This window comes from Eleutherodactylus coqui, chromosome 3 (genome assembly GCF_035609145.1).
Source record: "Eleutherodactylus coqui strain aEleCoq1 chromosome 3, aEleCoq1.hap1, whole genome shotgun sequence".
NCBI classification, from domain to species: domain Eukaryota; kingdom Metazoa; phylum Chordata; class Amphibia; order Anura; family Eleutherodactylidae; genus Eleutherodactylus; species Eleutherodactylus coqui.
The window spans coordinates 158690609-158715501 of record NC_089839.1 but is presented as its reverse complement, the minus strand read 5'-3'; the positions used below and the strand labels follow the sequence as shown (position 1 = coordinate 158715501).

At 44.7% G+C, this 24893-nt stretch overlaps 1 protein-coding gene across 1 annotated transcript in view; it reads right to left on the bottom strand.

The window, feature by feature from the left end:
* LOC136621170 (ficolin-2-like) overlaps positions 1 to 16368 on the bottom strand; it is a 32391-nt gene extending 16023 nt beyond the window's left edge. The window contains exons 1-7 of the mRNA XM_066596444.1: positions 16251 to 16368; positions 12356 to 12469; positions 11345 to 11389; positions 9401 to 9433; positions 8438 to 8482; positions 7830 to 7865; positions 4134 to 4172 (exon numbers count right to left, since the gene is read on the bottom strand). Of these exons, the coding sequence (XP_066452541.1) occupies positions 4134 to 4172; positions 7830 to 7865; positions 8438 to 8482; positions 9401 to 9433; positions 11345 to 11389; positions 12356 to 12469; positions 16251 to 16338 (400 nt within the window). The 5' untranslated portion in view covers positions 16339 to 16368. The remainder of the gene's footprint in view (positions 1 to 4133; positions 4173 to 7829; positions 7866 to 8437; positions 8483 to 9400; positions 9434 to 11344; positions 11390 to 12355; positions 12470 to 16250) is intronic.
* Between the last annotated feature and the right edge of the window lie 8525 nt (positions 16369 to 24893).

Below are 24893 nucleotides of genomic sequence, written 5' to 3'. Positions count from 1 at the left end.
CGGCGGTGTATGCTTCCTCCAGTAAACCACCCTCCTCCTCCTCCTCCTCCAACGCAACCTCTGTCTCGCAATCAAGATGTGTCAGCAGCAGCAGCACGACGCCAGCAGTCGGTGTCGCGCGTCGTGGCAGCACAGCGGTGAGCAAGTGTCAGCAGGCCATGCTGAAACTACTCAGCTTAGGAGATAAGAGGCACACGGCCCACGAACTGCTGCAGGGTCTGACAGAGCAGACCGACCGCTGGCTTTCGCCGCTGAGCCTCCAACCGGGCATGGTCGTGTGTGACAACGGCCGTAACCTGGTGGCGGCTCTGCAGCTCGGCAGCCTCACGCACGTGCCATGCCTGGCCCACGTCTTTAATTTGGTGGTTCAGCGCTTTCTGAAAAGCTACCCACGCTTGTCAGATCTGCTCGGAAAGGTGCGCCGGCTCTGCGCACATTTCCGCAAGTCCCACACGGACGCTGCCACCCTGCGCACCCTGCAACATCGGTTTAATCTGCCAGTGCACCGACTGCTGTGCGACGTGCCCACACGGTGGAACTCTATGCTCCACATGTTGGCCAGGCTCTATGAGCAGCGTAGAGCTATAGTGGAATACCAACTCCAACATGGGCGGCGCAGTGGGAGTCAGCCTCCTCAATTATTTTCCGAAGAGTGGGCCTGGTTGGCAGACATCTGCCAGGTCCTTGGAAAGTTTGAGGAGTCTACGCAGGTGGTGAGCGGCAATGCTGCAATCATTAGCGTCACCATTCCTCTGCTATGCCTCTTGAGAAGTTCCCTGCAAAGCATAAAGGCAGACGCTTTACGCTCGGAAACAGAGCCGGGGGAAGACAGTATGTCGCTGGATAGTCAGAGCACCCTCCTGTCTATATCTCAGCGCGGTGAGGAGGAAGAGGAGGAGGAAGATGAGGAGGAGGGGGAAGAGACAGCTTGGCCCACTGGTGAGGGTACACATGCTGCTGGTCTGTCATCCTTTCAGCGTGTATGGCCTGAGGAGGAGGAGGAGGAGGAGGAGGAGGAGGAGCAGGAGGATCCCGAAAGTGATCTTCCTAGTGAGGACAGTCATGTGTTGCGTACAGGTACCCTGGCACACATGGCTGACTTCATGTTAGGATGCCTTTCTCGTGACCCTCGCGTTACACGCATTCTGGCTACTACGGATTACTGGGTGTACACACTGCTCGACCCACAGTATAAGGAGAACCTTTCCACTCTCATACCCGAAGAGGAAAGGGGTTCGAGAGTGTTGCTATACCACAGGACCCTGGCGGACAAACTGATGGTAAAATTCCCATACGACAGCGCTAGTGGCCGAAGGCGCAGTTCCGAGGGCCAGGTAGCAGGGGAGGCGCGGAGATCAGGCAGCATGTACAGCACAGGCAGGGCAACACTCTTTAAGGCCCTTGACTGCTTTATGGCTCCCCAGCAAGACTGTGTCACCGCTCCCCAGTCACGGCTGAGTCGGCGGGAGCACTGTAAAAGGATGGTGAGGGAGTACGTAGCCGATCGCACGACCGTCCTCCGTGACGCCTCTGCCCCCTACAACTACTGGGTGTCGAAGCTGGACACGTGGCCTGAACTCGCGCTGTATGCCCTGGAGGTGCTTGCTTGTCCTGCGGCTAGCGTCTTGTCAGAGAGGGTGTTTAGTGCGGCTGGGGGAATCATCACAGATAAGCGTACCCGCCTGTCAACCGACAGTGCCGACAGGCTAACACTCATCAAGATGAACAAAGCCTGGATTTCCCCAGACTTCTCTTCTCTACCAGCGGACAGCAGCGATACCTAAGCAATACGTAGGCTGCACCCGCGGATGGAAGCATCGTTCTGTATCCCCATCAAAAACGGGGACCTTTTCGCTTCATCAATCTGTGTATAATATTCATCCTCCTCCTCCTGCTCCTCCTCCTGAAACCTCACATAATGACGCCGAACGGGCAATTTTTCTTAGGCCCACAAGGCTCAGTCATATAATTTTTCTAAACAATTTTTATACGTTTCAATGCTTATTAAAGCGTTGAAACTTTCACCTCAACGAATTTTTATTTTAACTGGGCTGCCTCCAGGCCTAGTTACCAATTAAGCCACATTAACCAAAGCGATTAATGGGTTTCACCTGCCCTCTTTGTTGGGCATGGGCAATTTTTCTGATGTACATTAGTACTGTTGATACAGCAATTTTTGTGGGCCCTCGCCTACAGTGTAATCAAATTAATTTTTAGCCCACCTGCATTACAGCTGACGTTACATCAGCTGTGTTGGGCACTGCAATGGGATGTATTTATGTACCGCCGGTGGGTTCCAGGGAGCCACCCATGCTGTGGGTCCACAGGGAGTTGTAAATGCATCTGTTTCCACTTCTAAAGAACCCCAGTCTGACTGGGGTATGCAGTGTGGGCCGAAGCCCACCTGCATTAAGCACGACATTACATCAGCTGTGATGGGCACTGCAATGGGATATATTTATGTACCGCCGGTGGCTTCCTGGCACCCACCCATGCTGTGGGTCCACAGGGAGTTGTAAATGCATCTGTTTCCACTTCTAAAGAACCCCAGTCTGACTGGGGCATGCAGTGTGGGCCGAAGCCCACCTGCATTAAGCACGACATTACATCAGCTGTGATGGGCACTGCAATGGGATATATTTATGTACTGCCGGTGGGTTCCAGGGAGCCACCCATGCTGTGGGTGCACACGGTATTCCCATTGCGGAGTTGTACCTGCCTGTGACTATATATAAAAAAACGCGGTCTGACTGGGGCATGCAGACACCTTGACAGAATGAATAGTGTGTGGCACATAGGTTCCCCATTGCTATGCCCACGTGTGCAGCTCCAGATGGAGGTGGCACAGGATTGGATTTCTCATTGCTTCTGTACAGCATTGTGGGCTATCGCCCAGCCCCTTTTAAAGAGGGTCGCTGCCTAGCCGTGCCAACCCTCTGCAGTGTGTGCCTGCTTTTCCTGTGGCAGACGCACTTATAAATAGACATGAGGGTGGTGTGGCATGAGGGCAGCTGAAGGCTGGGCAGGGACAGTTTGGTGTGCGCTGTGGACACTGGGTCGTGGGGGGGGGATTTGGCAGCATGTAACCCAGGAGAAGTGGCAGCGGAGTGTCATGCAGGCAGTGATTGTGCTTTGTTGGAGGTAGTGTGGTGCTTAGCTAAGGTATGCATTGCTAATGAGGGCTTTTCAGATGTAAAAGTTGTTGGGGGGGGCCCACTCTTGCTGCTATTGTGGCTTAATAGTGGGACCTGGGAACTTCATATGCAGCCCAACATGTAGCCCCTCGCCTGCCCTATCCGAGGCTGTGTCGTTTCCATCACTTTCTTGGGTTTTGCAGATTTTCACAAATGAAAACCTTAGCGAGCATCGGCGATATACAAAAATGCTCGAGTCGCCCATTGACTTCAATGGGGTTCGTTACTCGAAACGAACCCTCGAGCATCGCGAAAATTTCGTCTCGAGTAACGAGCACCCGAGCATTTTGGTGCTCGCTCATCTCTAATAATTACCAAACATGAACCAGGTGTTTTTGATAGTCCTAACACCATTGTTTGATTATGTAAACTTGGACGTTCTTCCTACAAACTCAGTCCCCATTGTCTTCCAATTCTATACTTGTCCCCTTGTTATTGGCTGGTTTGTAGGTATAAAAAGATGGGAACAAGGTAGAGGTTAGAGGGAGCTCAGATTGAACTCCTAGGTCCTTTGTGCAAGCACGCAGTACACTTTCTCTGTTGAACTCGTGCTTTCCCGTGGATCTGCGGCATGTCTGCAGTGTCAACTGCGTGTGTGCCGTGGATCGGACGGCGTCCATTGACTACAATAGCAGTTATCAGTGCGGGAACGCATAGAAATGGGGCATGCTGTGATTTGTTTTCCAGACCCGAAGCTCCACAAATCAAATCCATATGCTTTAATTAATTTGCGGACGCCCATGCATCCCTATGGGCGGCTTGATTTGCGGATTTCCTGTGTGGATGCCCCTTATGGATTTCGCAGATCAAATCCGCCTGTGGACATGAGGCCTTAGTTATTGTGTTTACATTTTTTATTTATTACAATCTCTGAATCCACTTTATACAATACAGTAAATTTACTGTATATTATCCAAGTGTAATACTTTGGAGACTCACCATATGCTGGAGCAGAGATGCCAGAGTCGCCTTTCTCTCCTAGATAAAAATGTAATGATAAATGAATGGAACAATGAATGAATGTGACAAATAAATAAGCACTTTCTTTGGTTTCATTAAAAAGGAGGAAAAACAATAGAACAGAAGACAGTGGAGGAGATGTATCGAAACTGGGGAAAAAGAGAAGTGATGCAGTTATAACAACCAATCAGATTCCAGCTCTCATTTTTTTCACCAATAGCTACAACTGGACTGGTTTCTTCCCTTATTTCTACACTATGTTCCAAATTATTATGCACACACCATTTTTGTTAGTTTTTCCAGAACGGACATTATGTGCACAGGTATTTATATCCTTAACAGTTATATTATAATGTGGATGTTATTACAAGTGGAAGGACTGATAATGGTAATGGATTTATTTCTATTATGAAATAAACACAAAATCTGTTGTCTCAAAATATTATGCAGAATTCATGTCATGGTCTGTTGTCCGTGACAGGGTCGTGGCACGTTCGTCTCAACGCATAGACGGACTGGTTGCACTGTTCAAGTCTATCTAACAGGTTGATGTTTTTGTGGCTTATTTCTTTAGGTGTTACTTTGGTCATATCTGTATTCTCTCAGTGTTTCCCCTGTCGTTGATTAGATAATTCCTCTATAGGAACCCCACAAAGGAAAATGAAAGGCTGATTATTCTTTCCTGTTTGCCATGCCCAGGATGAACATAAGGTTGTGTTCACAGAGGGAGCAGACTGCAAAACGGAGTGAAATATCATATAATCTAAACAAAAAGAAGTTCACCTTGACAAGTAGGACAAGATCCACCCTGCCTAAAAGTGAGGCTATTGCCTTGATAAAGGCGACCCCATGTCTCATGCCTTGACCACTAACTTAAGCAACTAAAAGAAGGATGTCATTTTGACACCCTCAGGGCACCTGAAGGGACCTACCATCTCACTTCTCAATTTTCCATTCCAAAACATCACTCCGCCAGCTCCTTACTGACGTCTCAGTCTTGTAGGAACAGGTTGGTCATTCACTGACCAACCAGAACTAAATCCATCAGGACCATTCAATGTAGCTCAACATTCATCAATGAATAAAACTTGAAAATTAGTCTTCATGTGTTTCTGAACCCACAGCAAATGCTTCTCTTTGTGAGCTTTGGTTAGGGATGGCCAAACTACAGCTTTAGGCCTCATGTCCACGGGGAAAATCAGGCCCGCTACGGATTCTCCATGGAGAATCCGTAGCGGGTCCCTCCTGCCCTGCGAACATGAACCCTGTAAATAAGAATAAACTTACCCGCATGGGTCCGTGCAGATCTTCTTCTCTTCATGGCCGGATCTTCTTTCTTCGGCCAGCGGATGTGCTCGGCACGTTGGCGGTGTGCCGCGCGCATGCGCCGGGCACATCAGCCGGGCCGAAGAAAGAAGATCCGGCCGCGATGAAGGGAAGATCTGCACGGTCCGCTGCGGGTAAGTTTATTCTTATTTTAGGTCTCTCGCGGATCAGGATGGCTTCCATAGGCTTCAACAGAAGCCTGCGGGAGCCGTCCCCGCGGGAGACCCGCACCTAAATGGAGCATGTCCATTTTTTTTCATGCTCCATGTTTTTTTAATTCACTTTTATTGACCATCCGCGGGTATTTATCTACCCACGGTTGGTCAATGCATCCCTATGGGGTACGGATCCGCGTGCGGGAAAAGAGTTAAAATCCGCTGCGGATTTTAATTCTTCTTTTCCCCGTGGACATGAGGCCTTATGCATAACTGCCAGCTTCTGAAGGATCCGGCATCTAGAGGTTTGTGACACTACAGAGACTCTAGCACCTTCAAATATCTGTATGCTGCTAATCAGGGGAATTTTCATAGCTGCCCTTTTAATAAGATTAATTTGTCTGGCAGAAAGCTTTCACACAGGACAGAATATTCTGCAGCAGTGTTGTAGAATATGCCGTCCATGAATTCCGAAGATTTTCATGCAGAATTGCTGGCAAATTTAATAGTACTTATTTGGTGCCGAATATTCCCTGGGAGGTCATATTCCGCTCGCTGTTGCAGAACATTATGTTCTATGTGAAAGGTCCCTTGGATTGCATTTACAGGTTTTATTCAGTTTTTTAAAATTAATTCATTTGGGTTTTTTTACGTGTCACAAACAAAGCTTGATTTCCAAAAGGTAAATCCAAGGGTGATATAACCCAAATATCTCAAAAATAAACAAAAATGGGTTAGCATTAGAGATGAGCGAATATACTCGTTTCGAGTAATTACTCGATCGAGCACCGCGATTTTCGAGTACTTCCGTACTCGGGTGAAAAGATTCGGGGGCGCCGGGGGGCGGGGGGAGGCGTGGCGGAGCGGGGGTAGCAGCGGGGAACAGGGGGGAGCCCTCTCTCTCTCCCTCTCCCCCCCCCCCCACTCCCCGCTGCAACCCCCCACTCACCCACGGCGCCCCCCAAATCTTTTTGCCCGAGTACGGAAGTACTCGAAAATTGCGTCGCTGGGGCGAAAAAGGGGCGTGGCCGAGTAGGTTCGCTCATCTCTAGTTAGCATTATAACAAAGTGATAAATCATTATAAACAACCAAACTAGGAGCAGATCCAAAATAGACAATTATCTGCCCTTTATTCTTTCTCGTCTTTTAAGACCCTCACCTGGTTTTGATTTTAAAAAACTGCATCAAAAACCCTGAACAGAACTTACATGTGTGAACACACACTTATTAAGATTAGATTTGTCTCTGCTGTGAATCACTCACACGTTTTCATATTTTAATAATTCCTCTTCAGTTTTTTTTATGAAATATCAATTGTTTTCATGCCTTCTGCAAGAAATTGGACTATTTCACACTTTTCATCTTCAGAAAGGGTTTTCTCCCTCTGGATCAACATGGTGGGGGGAGGGGGGGGGGCGGAAATAGGCTGAACTGGATAGACATTTGCCTTTTTCAGCTTAACATACTATGTTATTATGTATGTGTGTTTTTCTCCCCATACTGCATGAGAGCTGTGACCTGCTTAATAATATGGAACATTCTCTTAAGTAACTTTCCCTCTAAAAAAGATCACCTTGCAACCTAATTACCAAACCTGCCTGAGATTAATACCACACATGTAAAAAGGATATGAGAAATAAAACCACACTTTATTTTAAAAACGTAAAACAAGGACCTTTCACACAGGAGGGAATTGTTCCACGCGGGCATTTCTACAGCACACTGTTATTCCTATGACGCTTGAATTCAGCACCTGATAAAATCTATGTGTTTTTACTTCAAAACCACAAGATTAAATTCTGCTGCAGAATTAGGGACGTCTTCCAGAATTGTTGTTGTGGATTTCTAACATACAGAAGATGTAATTTCACAATTCTAGTATGTGGAAAAAAACAAATTCCACAAAATGTTATGCAGAACACATTCAGCAGTGGAAAAAGGCTACAAAATTGCACTAATTGACAAACTCCGCATCTGTGCTGCATCCTGCGGACAATTTTGTGATTAAATGCTCATTTTACTGAATTCCTATTAATATTGCACTTGCATAATAGTTGGAACACAGTGTAGTGAAAATACTTTTACTTTAAATGATGTCAAATCTATCAGCCTTCATGTCTTAATTAGATTTCTTGACCCACTGAGTCCATATGAAGATGTTCTGTAGAATTCAGTGTATTCTGAGCCTCTCACCTTTTTGTCCTGTTAGTCCAGGAGAACCTGCAGATCCTGTAGTAATGAATATAAAGCAATGAATACAAGTAAGTAGTCAAATGTACACTTTGGATTGTTCAAGTGTTATGTTTCACACTGGCCTAAACCTTTTGCACAGTAGTATATGGAGTATAGAGAGGAATTCTCCAGTTTTGGATAATGCATTGAAAAATACTCCTGCTAACAATTATGTGCTGAAGGGCAATTTAATAGCTGAGCAAGCAATGCCTTAGAATATTATACAACCTGCTGTAAATAGTGCCAGTATTCTACCAATGGCAGCTGCGGGACAAAAGCAAACATTATGGAGTTCTCTGGTAGCCGTAGAAGATTATCATGTGCAGTAATTCTTGGAATAGGCACATTATATTACAGGACTTTCAATTATGTAATATCCTAATATAATCTTTAAAAAACAAATCACAAACTTACAGCTACTTAAGATCATGTAAAGTCTATAAAGTCAAGGTAGTGTGAGTGCGGTCAGTGTACGGAAGTGTCTTTGTGGATATACATAATTTATTGGTACAGAATCCATCATATAGTTTCTCATTTACTACAGAAACCCCTGTTATCTGAAAGCAAACCTGGCTGCCCTGGGGGTCCGGCCTTCCCGGGGGGTCCTGTAGATCCTGAAACAAAAAGAGCAATTGATCCATCATCTCAATAATAACCCCACATACAAGGTTAGCGAAATTAAACTTCCCCAACTCAGAGGTCTAAGGAGGGCATTCTGCTTCTCCAAATGAGATGAAATTCAGACAGTGCCTACTTCAGATGATGCACTCGCCATTTATTAAAAAAGGAATTTGTAAAAAGTCACGGATAGGTGGTGCTGTAGCAGACCAGGTCTACCTTGATAGACTTGCATCAGTGTCCAGTCTAAAGGACAGCATTTGTTGGCATGTTGCAGCGATTATAGCTGACTCGCTACATTCAGCGGTGGAAAACATGGTTTTGTGATTGGAGAGTTTGGTTGAAAACTAAAGGGGACGTGTTGAACTTTTGTAGTGTGATTTGCATAGCTACAGTGCCGTGCCACCTATTGGCGACTGTTTTAAAAAAATGTTTTCAGAAATTGCAAGGGCATCGTCTGAAGAGCCCGTTTTCTGAATTTCATCTGAGCTGGAGAAGCATAATGCCCTCCAGAGACCTCTGAGTTGGAAAAGTTCAATTTTGCTAACTGCAAGATTAAATTCCGCAGCAGAAAATCTTTTTGCTGCAAAATTAAGGACTTCTTCCAGTATTGTTGTGGATTTCTAACATACAGAAGATGTAATTCCACAATTATAGTCTGCAGAAAAAAAACAAATTCCACAAGAATTCTACAAAATATATTCAGCAGTGAAAAACCCAACAAAATCTGCACTAACAAAATTCCGCAAATCCTGCAAATGCTGATTTTACTGAAATCCTATTAATATTGAACTGGCATAATTGGAACACGGTGTAGTGCGAATATTTTGACTTTAAATAATATCACATTTTCTTGAACCACTGAGTCCACATGAAGATGTTTTATAGAATTTAGTGTATTCTCATCCCCTTACCTTTTTGTCCTGTGGATCCAAGAGCAGGATTTCCTGTAGTAATAAATATTAAAGCAATGAATACAGGTGAGTAGTCAAATGTACAATGTGGATTTTTCACGTGTTAGGTAGATGTTGTTATAAGAAACATCATATTTCTTTTGGATTGTACAATACTGTTTTAAAGGCAAAGGGCCGTCACACCAAATACTGACGTGACTTAAATTTCTCTCTTGTTCATTTACTTTGTGTATTGTTAATTGACAAAAATAAACTATGAACCCTCCTACTTTTTTTTAAGACATTCACATCTGCGTCAGAGCCTTCAATTGGATGTTCCATTGCAGATCCAGCTTAAAATACAAGAAGTAAAAGTGCAGCATGCAGTACTATTTCTATCCGTCCAAAAGCCAGGCAGCTGGGCAGAAAGTGGACAGACCCCTTTATAGTCAATAGGGTCCGCTCGGCGCTGTTTGATTCCATCCAGAGACAAAGCCATTTGGCCAGGGTTGCAGTTGTGAAACCATCCTTACTTTGCAGCATTTTTCCACACCAACCTAAACTTTTTCACAGTGTTGTATATAGCAGTGCTGGTGAAACTATGGCACACATGCCAGAGAAAGCAAGCAGCGCCCTCTCTGTTGGCACACGCGCTGACGGCTGCTCACCACAATAGAAATTAACGGCCAGGTTGCCGCGGCTCCACATATTGTCGGCAGTGTCTTCCTCCCCTGACCATTCCTCCTTGGTTCCGCAGGAGGTGAACAGAAGAGAGAAGTTCAGGCACACACATTTCCGCCCGCAGCAGCACCAAGAAAAGTAGCAGTAGCACTCCGACGACAAGGAGAAAGTAAGTATATAATTCTCATGGGGACACTATTACTATTGGAGTCAATATAGGGGTCACTATTACTACTGGGGCTACTGTGGGGGAGGAGTGTCACTATTACTACAGGGGCTACTGTGAGGGTCACTACTACTACTGGGGCTACTGTGAGGGTCACTACTACTACTGGGGCAACTCTGGGGGTCACTACTACTGAGCCTACTGTGGGGGTCACTATTACTACTGAAGCCAATATAGCGGAAACTATTACTTTTGGGGCCAATATAGGGGACACTATTACTACTAGGGCTACTGTGTGGGTCACTATTACTACTGGGGCCAATATAGGGGACACTATTACTACTGGGGCTAATATATCTTGCTGGAAAATATTCCTGCTAACAGTTATGTGCTGATGGACACTTTAATAGCTGAGCAAGCAATGCATTAGCACATAATATAACCTGCTGTAAATAGTGCCAGTATTCTACCAACTGTGGGGCAATAGCAAACATTATGGAGTTCTCTGGTTGCCAAGGAAGATTATCATGGGCTCTTGTGCAGTAATTTTGGGAATACGCACATTATATTATAAGGCTGTCAATTATGTAACACTTTAATATATTTATCAAAAAACAAATCACAAATTTACAGCTACTTAAAGCTAATTTTCAGCGTCTAATCGCCGGATTAGACGCGCTTGCGCAGTCCGGTCTTCTTCTTTTCTGAATGGGGCCGCTCGTGCCGGAGAGCGGCTCCGTGTAGCTCCGCCCCGTCACGTGCCAATTCCAGCCAATCAGGAGGCTGGAATCGGCAATGGACCGCACAGAAGCCCTGCGGTCCACCGAGGGAGAAGATCCCGGCGGCCATCTTCACCAGGTAAGTAAGAAGTCACCGGAGCGCGGGGATTCAGGTAAGCGCTGTGCGGTTTGTTTTTTTTAAGTCCCTGCATCGGGTTTGTCTCGCGCCAAACGGGGGGGGGGGGGGGGCTGTTGAAAAAAAATAAAAAACCCGTTTCTGCGCGGGACAACCCCTTTAAGATCAAATAAAGTTTATAAAGCCCTCGTAGTGTTAGCAATACAGAATCCACCATATAGTTTCTCGTTTACTACAGAAAATCCTGTTATCTGAATGCAAACCTGGCTGCCCTGCAGGTCCGGCCTTCCCGGGGGGTCCTGTAGATCCTGAAACAAAAAGAGCAATTTAGCCATCATCTCAATAATAACCCTACATATAGGACTAGTGAAATTAAACTTCCTCAACTCGGAGGTCTCTGCAGGGCGTTCTGATTCTTCAAATAAGATGAAATTAAGACAATGGCCACTTCAGATGATGCACTTGCCATTTATGAAAATCTATCTTGACATGTTGTAGCAATTATAGCTGACTCACTCACTGCATTCAGCAATGGAAAACATAGTTTTGTGAATGGAGAGAATCGTAGAAAACTAAGAGGGCATTGTTGAACATTTGTAGCGTGATTCATATAACTACAGTGTCATTATCAGTGACTTTTTTACTAATGTTTTTTTTCTTTTCATCAATAGAATGGGCATCATCTGACGTGGCAGTTGTCTAAATTTCGTCTCATTTGGAGACTTAGAACGCCCTCCAAATACATCTGAGTTGGGAAGTTTCATTTTGCTAACCTTGTATGTCCTGACTGCAGTTGTTTCAACCCAATAGATCATTCTTTCCCAAACCCCAGTCCTCCTGACCCCCAAAGGGGATGATTTGACAACATCCTATATAAAGAACACCTGTGGAAATGTCTGAAGTGCCGACAATAATTACATCACCCCTGCAATGAGGAAATCCTGAAAACATGAACTGTTAGGGACCTTTCACAAGGGACGAAATATACTGCAAGAGAGTTGCGGATTATGCCCTCCTGCAGAATATTCAGCACCACGTTCAGATTTTGATGCAGAAGTGAAAATAGCAGAATTCAACTGGCAATTCTGCATCAAAATCCGCAGTTGGCCGTGCGGTATTTGGTGCAGAATTCTCAGACAGACAGCGCATTTTGTAACACTGTTGCAGAATATTCTGTCCTGTGGGAGGGGAGTTCCCAGGGGAGTTTGGGAAACACTGCAATAGGTTAATAAGTTACATGTAGAAGTGCACGTTAAGCTGCCATAAATATTTACCTTTCTCTCCTACGAGACCGGATTCACCTTTTTGTCCAGGAGGGCCAGTCAGACTCGGACATCCTCGGAGGATAGTCAACTTGTCAGTTTCTCCAATTGCCACATATTTTATTTCTGTAAGCAAGATGATGAAGGATGAGATGATGTACGGTGCATCTCGGATAAAACATAGAATATTACCACTAAGGGCTCCTTCACACAAGTGTAAGCGTATTTGTGCGCATTTTTATCCTGCGTTTTTGCAGAATGAAGGTTGGGTATTTACGATGTGTACCCCCCTGTATACTGTATAGATTGATGTGTGCCCCTCCTATACACTGTATATAGTGATTTGTGTTCCCCCTATACACTGTATGGAGTGATGTGTCCCCCCCTGTAGACTGTATAGTGTGATGTGTGCCCCCCTGTACACTGTAGAGTGGTGTGCCCCCTAAACACTGTATATGATTTGTGTCCCCCTATACACTGTATATAGTGATGTGTGTGTCCTCGATACACTAAATATAGTGATGTGTGTCCACCCTATACACTGTAGATAGTGATGTGTGTCCACCCTATACACTGTAGATAGTGATGTGTGTCTTCCCTGTACACTGTATATGGTGATGTGTCCCCCCCCCCTGTATACTGTATAGAGTGATGTGTCCCCCCTGTACACTGTATAGAGTGATGTGCATCCCCCCTGTACATTTTATAGTGATGTGTTTTCCCCCTATATACGGTATATAGTGATGTGCCCCCCCCCTTACACTGTATAGAGTGATGTGCGTCCCCCCTGTACACTTTATAAAGTGATGTCTTTTCCACCTATACACTGTATATAGTGATGTGTGTCTTCCCTGTACGCTATACATTGTGATGTGTGCCCCCCCCTATACACTGTATATAGTGATGTTTGTCCCCCTTGTACACTGTGTAGAGTGATATGTGTGTCCCCTGTATACAGTATAGAGTGATGCGTGTCTCCCTGTACGCTGTATATATTGATGTGGGTCCCCACTATACACTGTAGTGATGTGTGCCCCCCTATACACTGTATATAATGATGTGTGTCTCCCCTATACACTGTATATAGTGATGTGTGTGGGGCCGCTGTGGTGGGCAATGTCACTGCTGGGGGGCCGCTGTGGGGGGCACGGTCACTGCTGGGGGGCCGCTGTGGGGGGCACAGTCACTGCTGGGCGGCTGCTGTGAGGGGCGCTGTCACTGCTGGGGGGGTTGCTGTGGGGTGCACTGTCGCTGCTGGGGGGCGCTATCACTGCTGGGGGCTGCTTTGGAGGGCACTGTCACTGCTGTGGGGCCGCTGTTGCTGCTGGGGGGTCCGCTGTGGGGTACACTGTCACTGCTGGAGGGCCGCTGTGGGGGGCACGGTCACTGCTGGGGGGGCCGCTGGGGGGGGCACTATCACTACTGGGGGGCCGCTGTCGCTGCTGGGCGGCCGCTGTGGGGGGGACGCTGACGCTGCTAGGGGCCGCTGTCACTGCTGCGGGGGTTGCTTAGGGCGGCGCTGTCGCTGCTGGGGGGCGCTGTCACTGCTGGGGGCTGCTGTGGGGGGCGCTGTCACTGATGTGTATAGTGATGTGTGTGTGTCCTGTGCACTGTGTATGGTGATGTGCGTCCCCCCTGTATACTGTGTATAGTGATGTGTGTCCCACCTGTACACTGTGTATAGTGATGTGTGTGTCCCCTGTACACTGTGTATGGTGATGTGCGTCCCCCCTGTATACTGTGTATAGTGATGTGCGTCCCCCCTATATACTGTGTATAGTGATGTGTGTGTCCCCTGTACACTGTGTATGGTGATGTGCGTCCCCCCTGTATACTGTGTATAGTGATGTGTGTCCCACCTGTACACTGTGTATAGTGATGTGTGTGTCCCCTGTACACTGTGTATGGTGATGTGCGTCCCCCCTGTATACTGTGTATAGTGATGTGCGTCCCCCCTATATACTGTGTATAGTGATGTGTGTGTCCCCTGTACACTGTGTATGGTGATGTGCGTCCCCCCTGTATACTGTGTATAGTGATGTGCGTCCCCCCTATATACTGTGTATAGTGATGTGTGTGTCCCCTGTACACTGTGTATGGTGATGTGTGTGTGTCCTGTACACTGTGTATAGTGATGTGTGTGTCCCCTGTACACTGTGTATAGTGATGTGCGTCCCCCCTATACACTGTGTATAATGATGGTAAAGACAAAGACACTTAATTCCCTAAAATCTCCGGAAAGAGGAAAAATGTGCCAGATACGACGCAATATGTGTTTCACAGGAATACTGATAATAGGGGCGGTATCTCCAGTCACCAAACCTCCTGATTCTGGATATAAAGGAGAACTGGACTGTATCTGGGCATTACTTTGTTTTGCTCTGAATAAATGAGTTATACAGTTTCACTGTTCCCCTCATTTCCTGGAGCTCCTTGCCACTAGGAACATCTGGACTACCCTATACTACACTGCCCTCCAGGAGCAGGGACTACTACCACCATCATCTTTATTTGTAGCATAATAGAAAAAAAATGGAGGAGCAACCTCGATGGAAAAGAAACGGGATGATAATGGAAGTAGGGAGTTTAGTTGCTGCAGTGAGGTGGAAGAGTCTTCTGTTGATGAAAGGTGCAGCCCACCCTAAATGATGTTATACCCGATGAGTTAACATACAGAACAACAAGTGAGGGGTGAATTTGGCGCAACCTTCAGACGTGGTATAAACACTTAAGATTGAGAGTTTTGACAAATATCTCCGTTTATTATTAAAACCAGCTTGTATACATGTTTCGATCTTTGAGAACCTCTTCCTCAGTACTCTTGGGGTTATACATTTAAAGGAGCTGACGTGTATCTGACAGAGTGTTCTTTTGGCAAAAATACTTATCACTGGATTGCTGGCTTCTCGCTCAGCACTTCACCTTCTAAGTGAAGAGCTGAGCGGGCAGCATTTGTACATGGAATGAGAAGCCAGCGATAGTTTTTATGCTGACTGAAAGTCAGTGATAACGACAAGTAAATGAAGAGTGAGCAATTTTTTTGCATTTACACGTAACGATCATCGCTCAAATTCATTAGTTTGAACACATTTTGAGTGATAATTGTTTTGTGTAAACGGCCCATTTGTAATGAAGCCTGATTGTGCCTTAATGATCAACTAATTTTTCAGTTTTTTGTAGCTGCCACAATGGAGAGCTCCATGTATACAGATCTATAGAGTTAATTAATTCATTATAGAGTTAAGTAGATATGTTGCCATCTCCTCCTAGTGATGGCTGTCGGTGGACTTGGTGGGTTCTTGACTTCTCTATCGAGAGTCCATGAGTTCGCTCTGTATTGGGCGAGTACACAAGTACAGTGGGATATATACTGACATTCTGCTAACTTATACAAACTAAATATAACTGAAAATTGGGGACAATTTAAAATGCTATTAATGAATCTACTTGTCATTTTAAAGGAACCGAGGCTGTGTTCACATCTACGTTGGAACCTCCGGTTTGAGATTCCATCGCAGATACGGCTGCATGTAGCGTTTTTTTCTACTGTTAAAATGCCAGACAGCTGAGCAGAAACCGAACAGACCCCATTATAGACAATGGGGTTTGTACAGCACTGTTCGGTTCTGTCATAAGACGGACCAATTCAGCAGTGGATTCCCCTATCCTGCTCTCCGAATGGAGCAGGAAAATGTGAAGGCAGTCATAGTTCGTCTTTCTTAGATTTTTGTGAGCCATCCTTACTAGGAAGTTGTAATCAATATTAGTTGAATGATATGCTGCTACCAGTAACAATATAATAGTGTTATTGGCTTTTGAACTTTTGACCAGCAAAACTCCTCTTCAGTACAATGTCTGTATAGATATTTTAGATCTTCCTAGTATCTACTGATGAGACATTACTCACCTGGACATGACTGTTCAGCACTATCAATGCAGGTTACCAGACACAGCACAGTGGCCACCGAAGTCCACATTGTGACTGCACTCACCATCTGACCTTCAGCTGCTGGAGTGTAATGAGTCTTAAGTCTTCTAAAAAAAAACAACTGTATATTTCCTCTTAAATATAAACTCCTCCTAAAGATCTTTCTTCCGTAATTCAAAAATAAGCTCCTGTTTGTTGATCTTATTCATTTCCTTTTATAGCTGTGTAGATATTTTAATAAGAATTCTTTTTTCATAGTCCAATAAATACTGGATCATGCATAAGAAGTGCCATGTGTTACTCATTGGATCCACTGATAAAATTCCTTTATTAAGCTAAAAGAAATGGGCATGTTACACTAATATATTGTACCAACAATGCTGCAGGGGGCACAGACCCTAATATAGTAATTTCTAGGGGTATTCCACAGTACTGCGCATCCTCTAATCTTAACTGTTTCTCATGTAGAACAGCTCAATGTAGATTAAGCCTGCGGAGTAATTCTGATGTTTCAGACAGACACCTAGATGGGTCTCCATAATTAGTACAATATAATATATCATTTTGAATACCTTTTAGTCCAAGCGTACATTTCATTACTAGTTAGTAGGCTATGCATCTATTTATATTGAGCGACTCCTACGGCATACTAGTATGTACTATGCCCTTCTGTCACAGGGCCTCAGTACACTAGACTGGCCACAAAAGACGCTTTTAAGTGATTATGGCGGTACTGTATAAGAAGGAAAAGTCTTATCAATAGCTCTACAATTCATAGAAGTGACTGAATTGCGTTTCCAACAACTGGTTTACAATGAATGCTGAATAAGAAAATCCCTCATTCAGGCCCAGAGGGCTCTTACTCCTAAAGGTGAAAAACCCAGCACGCCTCCTCATGTGGCAATTTTTTGTCCAGATTCCCCTGACAGGGACCAAGTTCTATCTGACAAATGCCCTAGAATATTAGTTGAGTATGATTGCTTCCACGACATCCATTAACATGCCTTGCAATGGCATTGTTTTATGTGCATGTAGACCTCAGTTGTTTGGAAATGCTCTTCCTATACTCCTGAACCGCCTTACCAATATATATCATAGGGCAGGGGCATCTTACTCCATATATAACGCCTGTGCTGCGACATGTTATTTCATGCTTTATTTGATAGATTTTGCTGTCCACTGGAGCGTCGGGGCATTTACGTCCTGGAGCATCGGGGTATGTATGCATAGAGGTCGCCGATCGTGGCTATTAACCCTTTAAATTTCGCTAAAGCCCCCGAACGCTGTTCAGGGTCCCGTACCGCCCCCCCCCCCCCCCCGCAGTGAGATCGGGGGAGCCGTGCAGGTGTCATGGCTGCCGGGGGGCCTTCTGAAAGGCCCCAGGGCTGCCTTGAGGGACTGCCTATCAAGCCATCCCCGTGGGGTGGCTTGATAGGCTGCCTGTCAGAATATAGTATGATGTAATGCCATAGCATTATGTCATACTGCAGGAGCGATCAAAGCATTGCTGGTTGTAGTCCCCCAGGGGGACTTAAAAGTAAAGTTAAAAAAAGAGCAATAAAGTTTTTTTAATTGTAATTTTAAAAAAAAGTAATAAAAATTTAAATCACCCCCCTTTCACTATATCTATAATTAAAAGTCTAAATGATAAAATAAAAATACATATTTGGTATCGCTGCATCCGTAAAAGTCCGATCTATCAAAGTAGCACATTATTTACCCCACACAGTGAACGTTGTCCGAAAAAAAAAAATAGAGAACACCAGAAATGCACTTTTTCAGTCACCCTGTATCCCAGAGAAAATGCAATAAAAAGTGATCAAAAAGTCGTATGTATTCCGAATCAGTACTAACGGAAACTACAAGACATTCCACAAAAAATGAGCCCTCGCTTAACTACGTCGACGGAAAAATAAAAAAGTTATTGCGCGCACAAGATGACGGCAGAAAATAATTGAACAAAATCAAATGTCTTTGAAAAAAAAGAGTAGTATATTTAAAAAAAAAACAAACTATACAAGTTTGGTATCGTAGTAATCGTACTGACACATAGAATAAAGTTATCATGTCATTTTTGTTGCAGTTTGTGCACCGTAGAAGCAGGACGCACTGAAAGATGGTGGAATGTCGTTTTTTTTCATTTTACTCCACTTAGAATTAAACATTAAATAACATCATTAAAAAATATAACTCGTCCCGCAAAAAAACAAGCCCTCATACAGCGACGTCAACTGATAAATAAAGGAGTTATGATGGGGGAGGAAAAAACGAAAATGGGAAAAAAAGGGGCGTGTCATGAAGGGGTTAAAATTTTGCTGGGTTACTCCTGGTCATAAGTAACTCATTGAATGATCCTAAGTTTTAGTTCTTTTATATGTTTCCCTTAAACATGTAACTGGAGAGCCCCTCTTGCAAAACCGCATGAACAATTGATCGCATTCTCTTTGGAAGGATATTTCTTATACACAGTTTTTGCTTGCTCTTTAATATTGCCCCACTGGAAAGCCCCTCTGGAGTGATAGGGATGCCAACTATTCCTGTGAAGCAGATTGTATGTTGCTGTGGGCTTTCTATAGCATCCATTCTCATCCAGTGAGATATCCAAATCTAAAAAGTGAATATGCTTTTCATGGACATCACAGGTAAACAGCATATTAATGTTATTGTTATTCACAGTCATGCTAAGTTAATGAAGATGGAGCGGACTGGAGATCGCTCCGGCCACCCGCCTCCATTCACAGTAAACGGGCTCTTTCATAGATTAACGACTGTGTGTTTACATGTGCCGACCGTGGTTTGATTTTTATGTCTGCTGAAAATGAATGAAAAACAGTTTGTTTTTCAGTCACTGACAGCATTAACATTGAACAATTGACAGCATTTACATTGATAAACTGAATGATCATTCATACCATGTAAAAGGGCCCTAAAGGATGGTGCTGCATCCATTGCTGCCAGCGGCCCCATTTAAAGCAACGGGCTGCCAGCAACCCCTACAGTAAATTTCGGGGAAGAGCTTTAAATATAAAAAATTGAATTATGAATGGCTGAGTGTTGCCTGTGATTGGCTGAGCGCTGTGACCAATCACAGGCAGTGCTCAGCTGTCATTCAATGAATGGCTGAGCGCTGTGACCAATCACAGGCAGCGCTCAGCTCATTCAAAGCCAATCACAGGAAGCTCATTCAATGAATTGCTGAGTGCTGCCTGTGATTGGCTGAGTGCTCAGCCAATCAGACACAGCACTTTCAGGAGGCGGGGATTTTAAATCTCTGCCTGCTGAAAGAGCTTCAGAGCAGTGCAGGGGGACCAAGCGGCTAGACACTCTGAGCCCCGACAGTGGCGGAGAGGTGAGTATATATATATTTTTTATTTTTTTACACCAACTAGGGATGATTTTCAGGGAAGGGCCTATATTTAAAGCCCTTCACTGAAAATCACTGCAGTGCTTACTTGCATCGCATTGCTTTCAATGTGGCAGCTGGCAGCAGCGGCGGCCCTGAAAACAATTGGCACGGAGCTTCGTTCACACGTTTTTCTGTACATCCGTACTGCGTTGCGTTTTGCACAGCACGGATGCGTGAAAAACAATGCTCATGTGAACGAGGCCTCAGAGTGCAGTGTGATATCACATATAATGTATTATGATCACAAATCACATTATACTGAATTAATATTGGTTATCTCTAGCCATTTTTCCTGTAGGGATGTGTGAATGTTATGCAATGTTGAAAGCAAAAATGTATGTAGTTTTATGATACTATTTTTGCGAGTTGCTATTGCATAAAATTGCAAAGCACTTATTCTATGTGTTTTTGTTCTGCAATTTCATATGAATACGCTGAACTAGCAAAAGGCATTTTACATCCGCTAAAGATCTGTCCAGCTGACCACAGGACAAGAACATCTGTTGCCACATATATACCCTTACTTGGCCTGGACTGGGATTTAAAATTACACCATGTATCTTAACTGTATATGACTGGGGTACCTTGAGTCCTCTTGATGGTTCACTGCTACCGTTTGTCAGATCTCATCCTCAGACTGCAAGCACAGATTATTGGAGTCAAAAACGCTATCTTTTCTCCTTAGGGAGAGCAACTATAAACTAAGTAAGGAGACTCAAATGGCCATGCACACTCCTCTGGGTAATATGCAAATAAGGGAGATGGAATAAATCCTTCACAGTGCCACCTAGTGAAAGGCAGCATTCCTTCAAGCCAAAGTCAGACTTTTTATACAAGCCTTGTTACAATGACCGGGAATTACAAGCAAAGCCAGACTCCATGTACATACAGCTGTTTCAGGGTTTTTGCCCTTCATCAGTGTACAGTAGGAGTCTGGCTTTGCTAGTGAGAGGCCTGGGATGGGGGTCAAAAACGCTATCTTTTCTCCTTAGGGAGAGCAACTATAAAACTATGTAAAGAGACTCAAATGGCCATGCACACTCCTCTGGGTAATATGCAAATAAGGGAGATGGAATAAATCCTCCACAGTGCCATCTAGTGAAGGTCAGACTTTTTATACAAGCCTTGTTACAATGACCCGGAATTACAAGCAAAGCCAGACTCCATGTACATACAGCCGGGATGGAGGGCAAAAACCCTGAAACAGCTGTATGTACATGGAGTCTGGCTTTGCTTGTAATTCCCGGTCATTGTAACAAGGCTTGTATAAAAAGTCTGACTTTAGCTTGAAGGAATGCTGCGTTTCACTAGGTGGCACTGTGGAGGATTTATTCAGATTATTGGAAACATCCTTAAGGCCTTATTCACACAAGCATATATACACAGATATTGTAGCTCCATGCAAAAATCGCGATCCTCTGAAGCATTGGATTTCAATGTATTCACTCACATAAACGCATTTTGGGAGTGTAAAAAAAATTAATTACGTGCCCTTATAAAAGTATTTTCTACGCGCTGAGGATTTTTTTACATGGCATCAAAAATAGAACATACGGTGCGTGACAAGATAGCTCTTCTCTTGCTGGGAACAATCACATTTTGCTCTACTGACTAACATGGTACCAAACTTTTTTCATTATTAGTAAATGTGTCCCACTGCTTTCTGTAGATTTCCTGCTTCATTTAGATGTTCTCAGGGAAATGAAGCATTCAAATAATTTTGCATGAAAGAATAAGCACACTTCTTTTTACAAATTCATATCTGCTCTTAAAGGTGCAATAATATTTCAGACAACGTTTGCTCATCAACTGGCTTATGTTAGTCTCATCATTTTTGCAATGTAGAGAGATGAGCGAGCATCCAAATGCTCGGGTCCGCGTTATTCGAGTCGAGCTTTTCGTAAATTCGAGAGCTCTACTCGAGTAATGAACCGCATTGACTACAATGGGAGACTCGAGCATTTTTGTATGTGGGACGCGGGGTCCCAAGCTTTTTTTTTTTTCTTGGTTCGTGTTCTCTCTCTCTCTCGTGGGCTGAAGGACCTGTGGTGATGTCACTGCTGTGGGAGGATCCAAGCTGTGTGTGTCATGTGTGAGAATCAAGCTGCTGTGTGTGGGGACCATAATGCATGTACCATGTAGCAGAGCTGTGCGGCGCATTGCACTACCAGAAACACTGGTACTATAATTTCCTATAACTCAACAGTCCTGACACAACACACTGACCTACCTCCACCACAGAGATCTGGTGAACTAAAGGACTTGTGGTGATGTCACTGCTGTGGGAGGAGCCAAGGTGTGTGTGTCATGTGTGGGAATCAAGTTGCTGTGTGTGTGATGTGCCACCAGAAACACTGCTACTATAATGTCCTAATAATTACATGATCATCTTGGGAAAGCAGAGGGGTGGACATTCAGATACTGCCTCCATGCTGAATGGAGAAACAGTGCAATACAGCATGGAAAGCAAGGGCAAAGAAGTCAGGACAGTGAAGTACTGGCCGAATGTTAAGCTTAAAGCCACGTGGGCTATGGATGTGACAGCTCCATTTTGTCGGTGCCCGCAGGTAGCCGACAACATGGAGCTGTCATCCAGGGCTGCAGGGGGTCCTCCCGGCAATGTGATCGGCGCTATTCAATGGATAGCGCCGATCGCATTAAAGTGAAAAAAAGTTTTTAAAAAGTTAGAGATTCAGCTGCCCTCATGGATTGGATCCATAGGGGCAGCTGAGAATTCTCACCCCAGTCCTCCACGTTGTCCCCCGCTGATCTGGTCCTCTGGGACCAGACGCTGGCCTTCTGCACATGCGCGCCGGTCGGCATTACGTCACTCGTATGAGCAGAAGGCTCGGAGCCGTGGCAATTTTTTTAAAATCTCCTGGCTCCTGAAGGTAGCCAGGAGATGTCACCAGGGACCACGGTGACATCTCCTGCCGATGGATAACTGCGATCACGCAAAAGTTTTAAAAAAGTACAAAAAGTTAAAGTTTCACCTCCCCTCATGGATCGGATCCATGAGGGGAGGTGAAAATACTCACCCCCGTCCCCCATTATCTCCGGCGGCGATGTGCAGCTGCCTCGGGCTTCTGGGCATGCACCGATGTGGCGCGCATGCGCAGAAGTCCAGTGTGCCTGGAAAATTTAAAATTCCCCTGCACCCGGCTGTCAATGTTAGCCAAATGCAGGGAGATCTGACTGGGAACTGCTGTATGCGGTTCCCAGTCACATGATCCGATGAATAACAGTAATCATATAAAGTTAGGAAGTGTAAATAAATTTTTTTAAATTAAAATTTCATCTCCGCTTACGGATCGTATCCGTGAGGGGAGATGAAATTACATAACTAAGGTACCCGGATTTGCCCCCCGATAGGAACTTTATTCGCGGCCCTTACCCCGGCTTTGGCACATGCGCCCATCAGCATAATGGCGAACGCATGTGCAAAAGTCAAGGATTGCCCGGGAAATTTAAAATCTCCCTGCTTCCGGCGACCAAAGGTAGCCCAGAGTCTGGAGATGTCACGGGGGGCCGCGATATGCGGTTCGTGGTCACGTGATTGCCGTTATCTAATGGATAGTGGCGATCACGTAAAAGTTTTTAAAAAGTTGAAGTTTCATCTCCCCTCACCGATGCGATCTACCTTAGACCGGTCTCACATGACCGAATAGAAATTGCAGATTCCGCATGCGTTTAATCCACGGTAATATGCAGATCAATCAAATACACTGGATTACACAATTCTGCTCACATTAGCGAGTTGGAATTATGTAGTCCACTCGCAGAAAACAGAACTCAGCAGGTTATATTTTACCGTGGACATCCGCGACATAGAGTCCATTGTGCATATGTCCATACGTAACTACATTGTGTACAGCTGCGGGTACCTGCGTCATCGCTAAGCGACAGCAGGGGAATATAAACAAGAAAAGGTGTACTGTGTATGGGCAGTACATTACGCGGCCATATGCAGCGCCAGTGCCGGGCTCACAACTGGGATCCGCTGCGGACCTCCGCAAGCGGATTCCACATATGGCCGTGTGAACCCGGCGTTATTCAGACCGCTATCTCTAATACATAATGTACAAGAAGCCACGGGAACGCTCTCCTTCCTGCAGTTCCAGGAGCAGCTTGTTGAGCGCCTTCTGTGTGAGACTGCTGCACCTCAGCAAGCTTACGAAGCCTCACAGAGCATCACTTTTTACACCCCATCCCTGTCACTGAGGGCAAAAAAGCATGGGCGTAGGAGGGATACCCTGGTTTTATTGCCCCATGTGCCCATCCCAACCAGTCTCCGTAATTACCCGTCTTTGGACATACCACACAGTTTACATTATTACTGTTATCTAAGATTTGGGGAACGCCAAAAAAGGCGTGGAGAGGAGAGGGATTATTTTTAGGGAGTAATTTTTTTTTTTGCACAAGTGAGTAATGGGGCCTGAAATTTATTCAATTGTGCCCTGAAATCCAACGGGTGTTTCCTCTATTATAGGCCTAGCCATGTGTCCTGTAAGTAGATTGGGGCCACAACGGGAATGTTTCTAAACACGAGACAAACAGGGGTATTCATTTTGGGGTGAAAGTCTTCATTTATATGTGTGCTGTACAAAAAAAAATATTTTTAAAATGACACAATTGACCAAAAAAATGAAAATCGTATTTATTTCCTTCTGTTTTGCTTAGATTCTGGGGTCAAAATATGCAATACACCCCTAGATGAATTCATTAAGGGGTCTAGTTTTCAAAATGGGGTCATTTGTGGGGGTTCTCCATTGTTTTGGTGGCTCAAGGGCTCTACAAGTGGGCAATGGGGACTAAAACACCTTCAAGCAAAATTTCTGTTCTGAAAGCCACCAAGGGAATCCAATTTGGAGTGCAAGTCTTCATTCAGATATGTGCTGTACAAACAAAACTGTTTATAAAATGACACAATAGCCAAAAAATGAAAAACGTAATTTTTTTTCTTTCTGCTTTGCTTAGATTCATTCAAAAACTGTGGGGTAAAAATATGCAGTAGACCCCTAGATGAATTCGTTAACGGTTCTAGTTTTCAAAATGGGGTCATTTGTGGGGTTTCTATATCATTTTGGCCTCTCAAGGGCTCTACAAGTGGACAATAGGGCCTAAATCACCTTCAAGCAAAATCTCTGTTCTGAAAGCTACTGGCTGTTCCTTTCATTTTGGGCCCCATTGTGCATCCAGACATAATATTAGGGCCA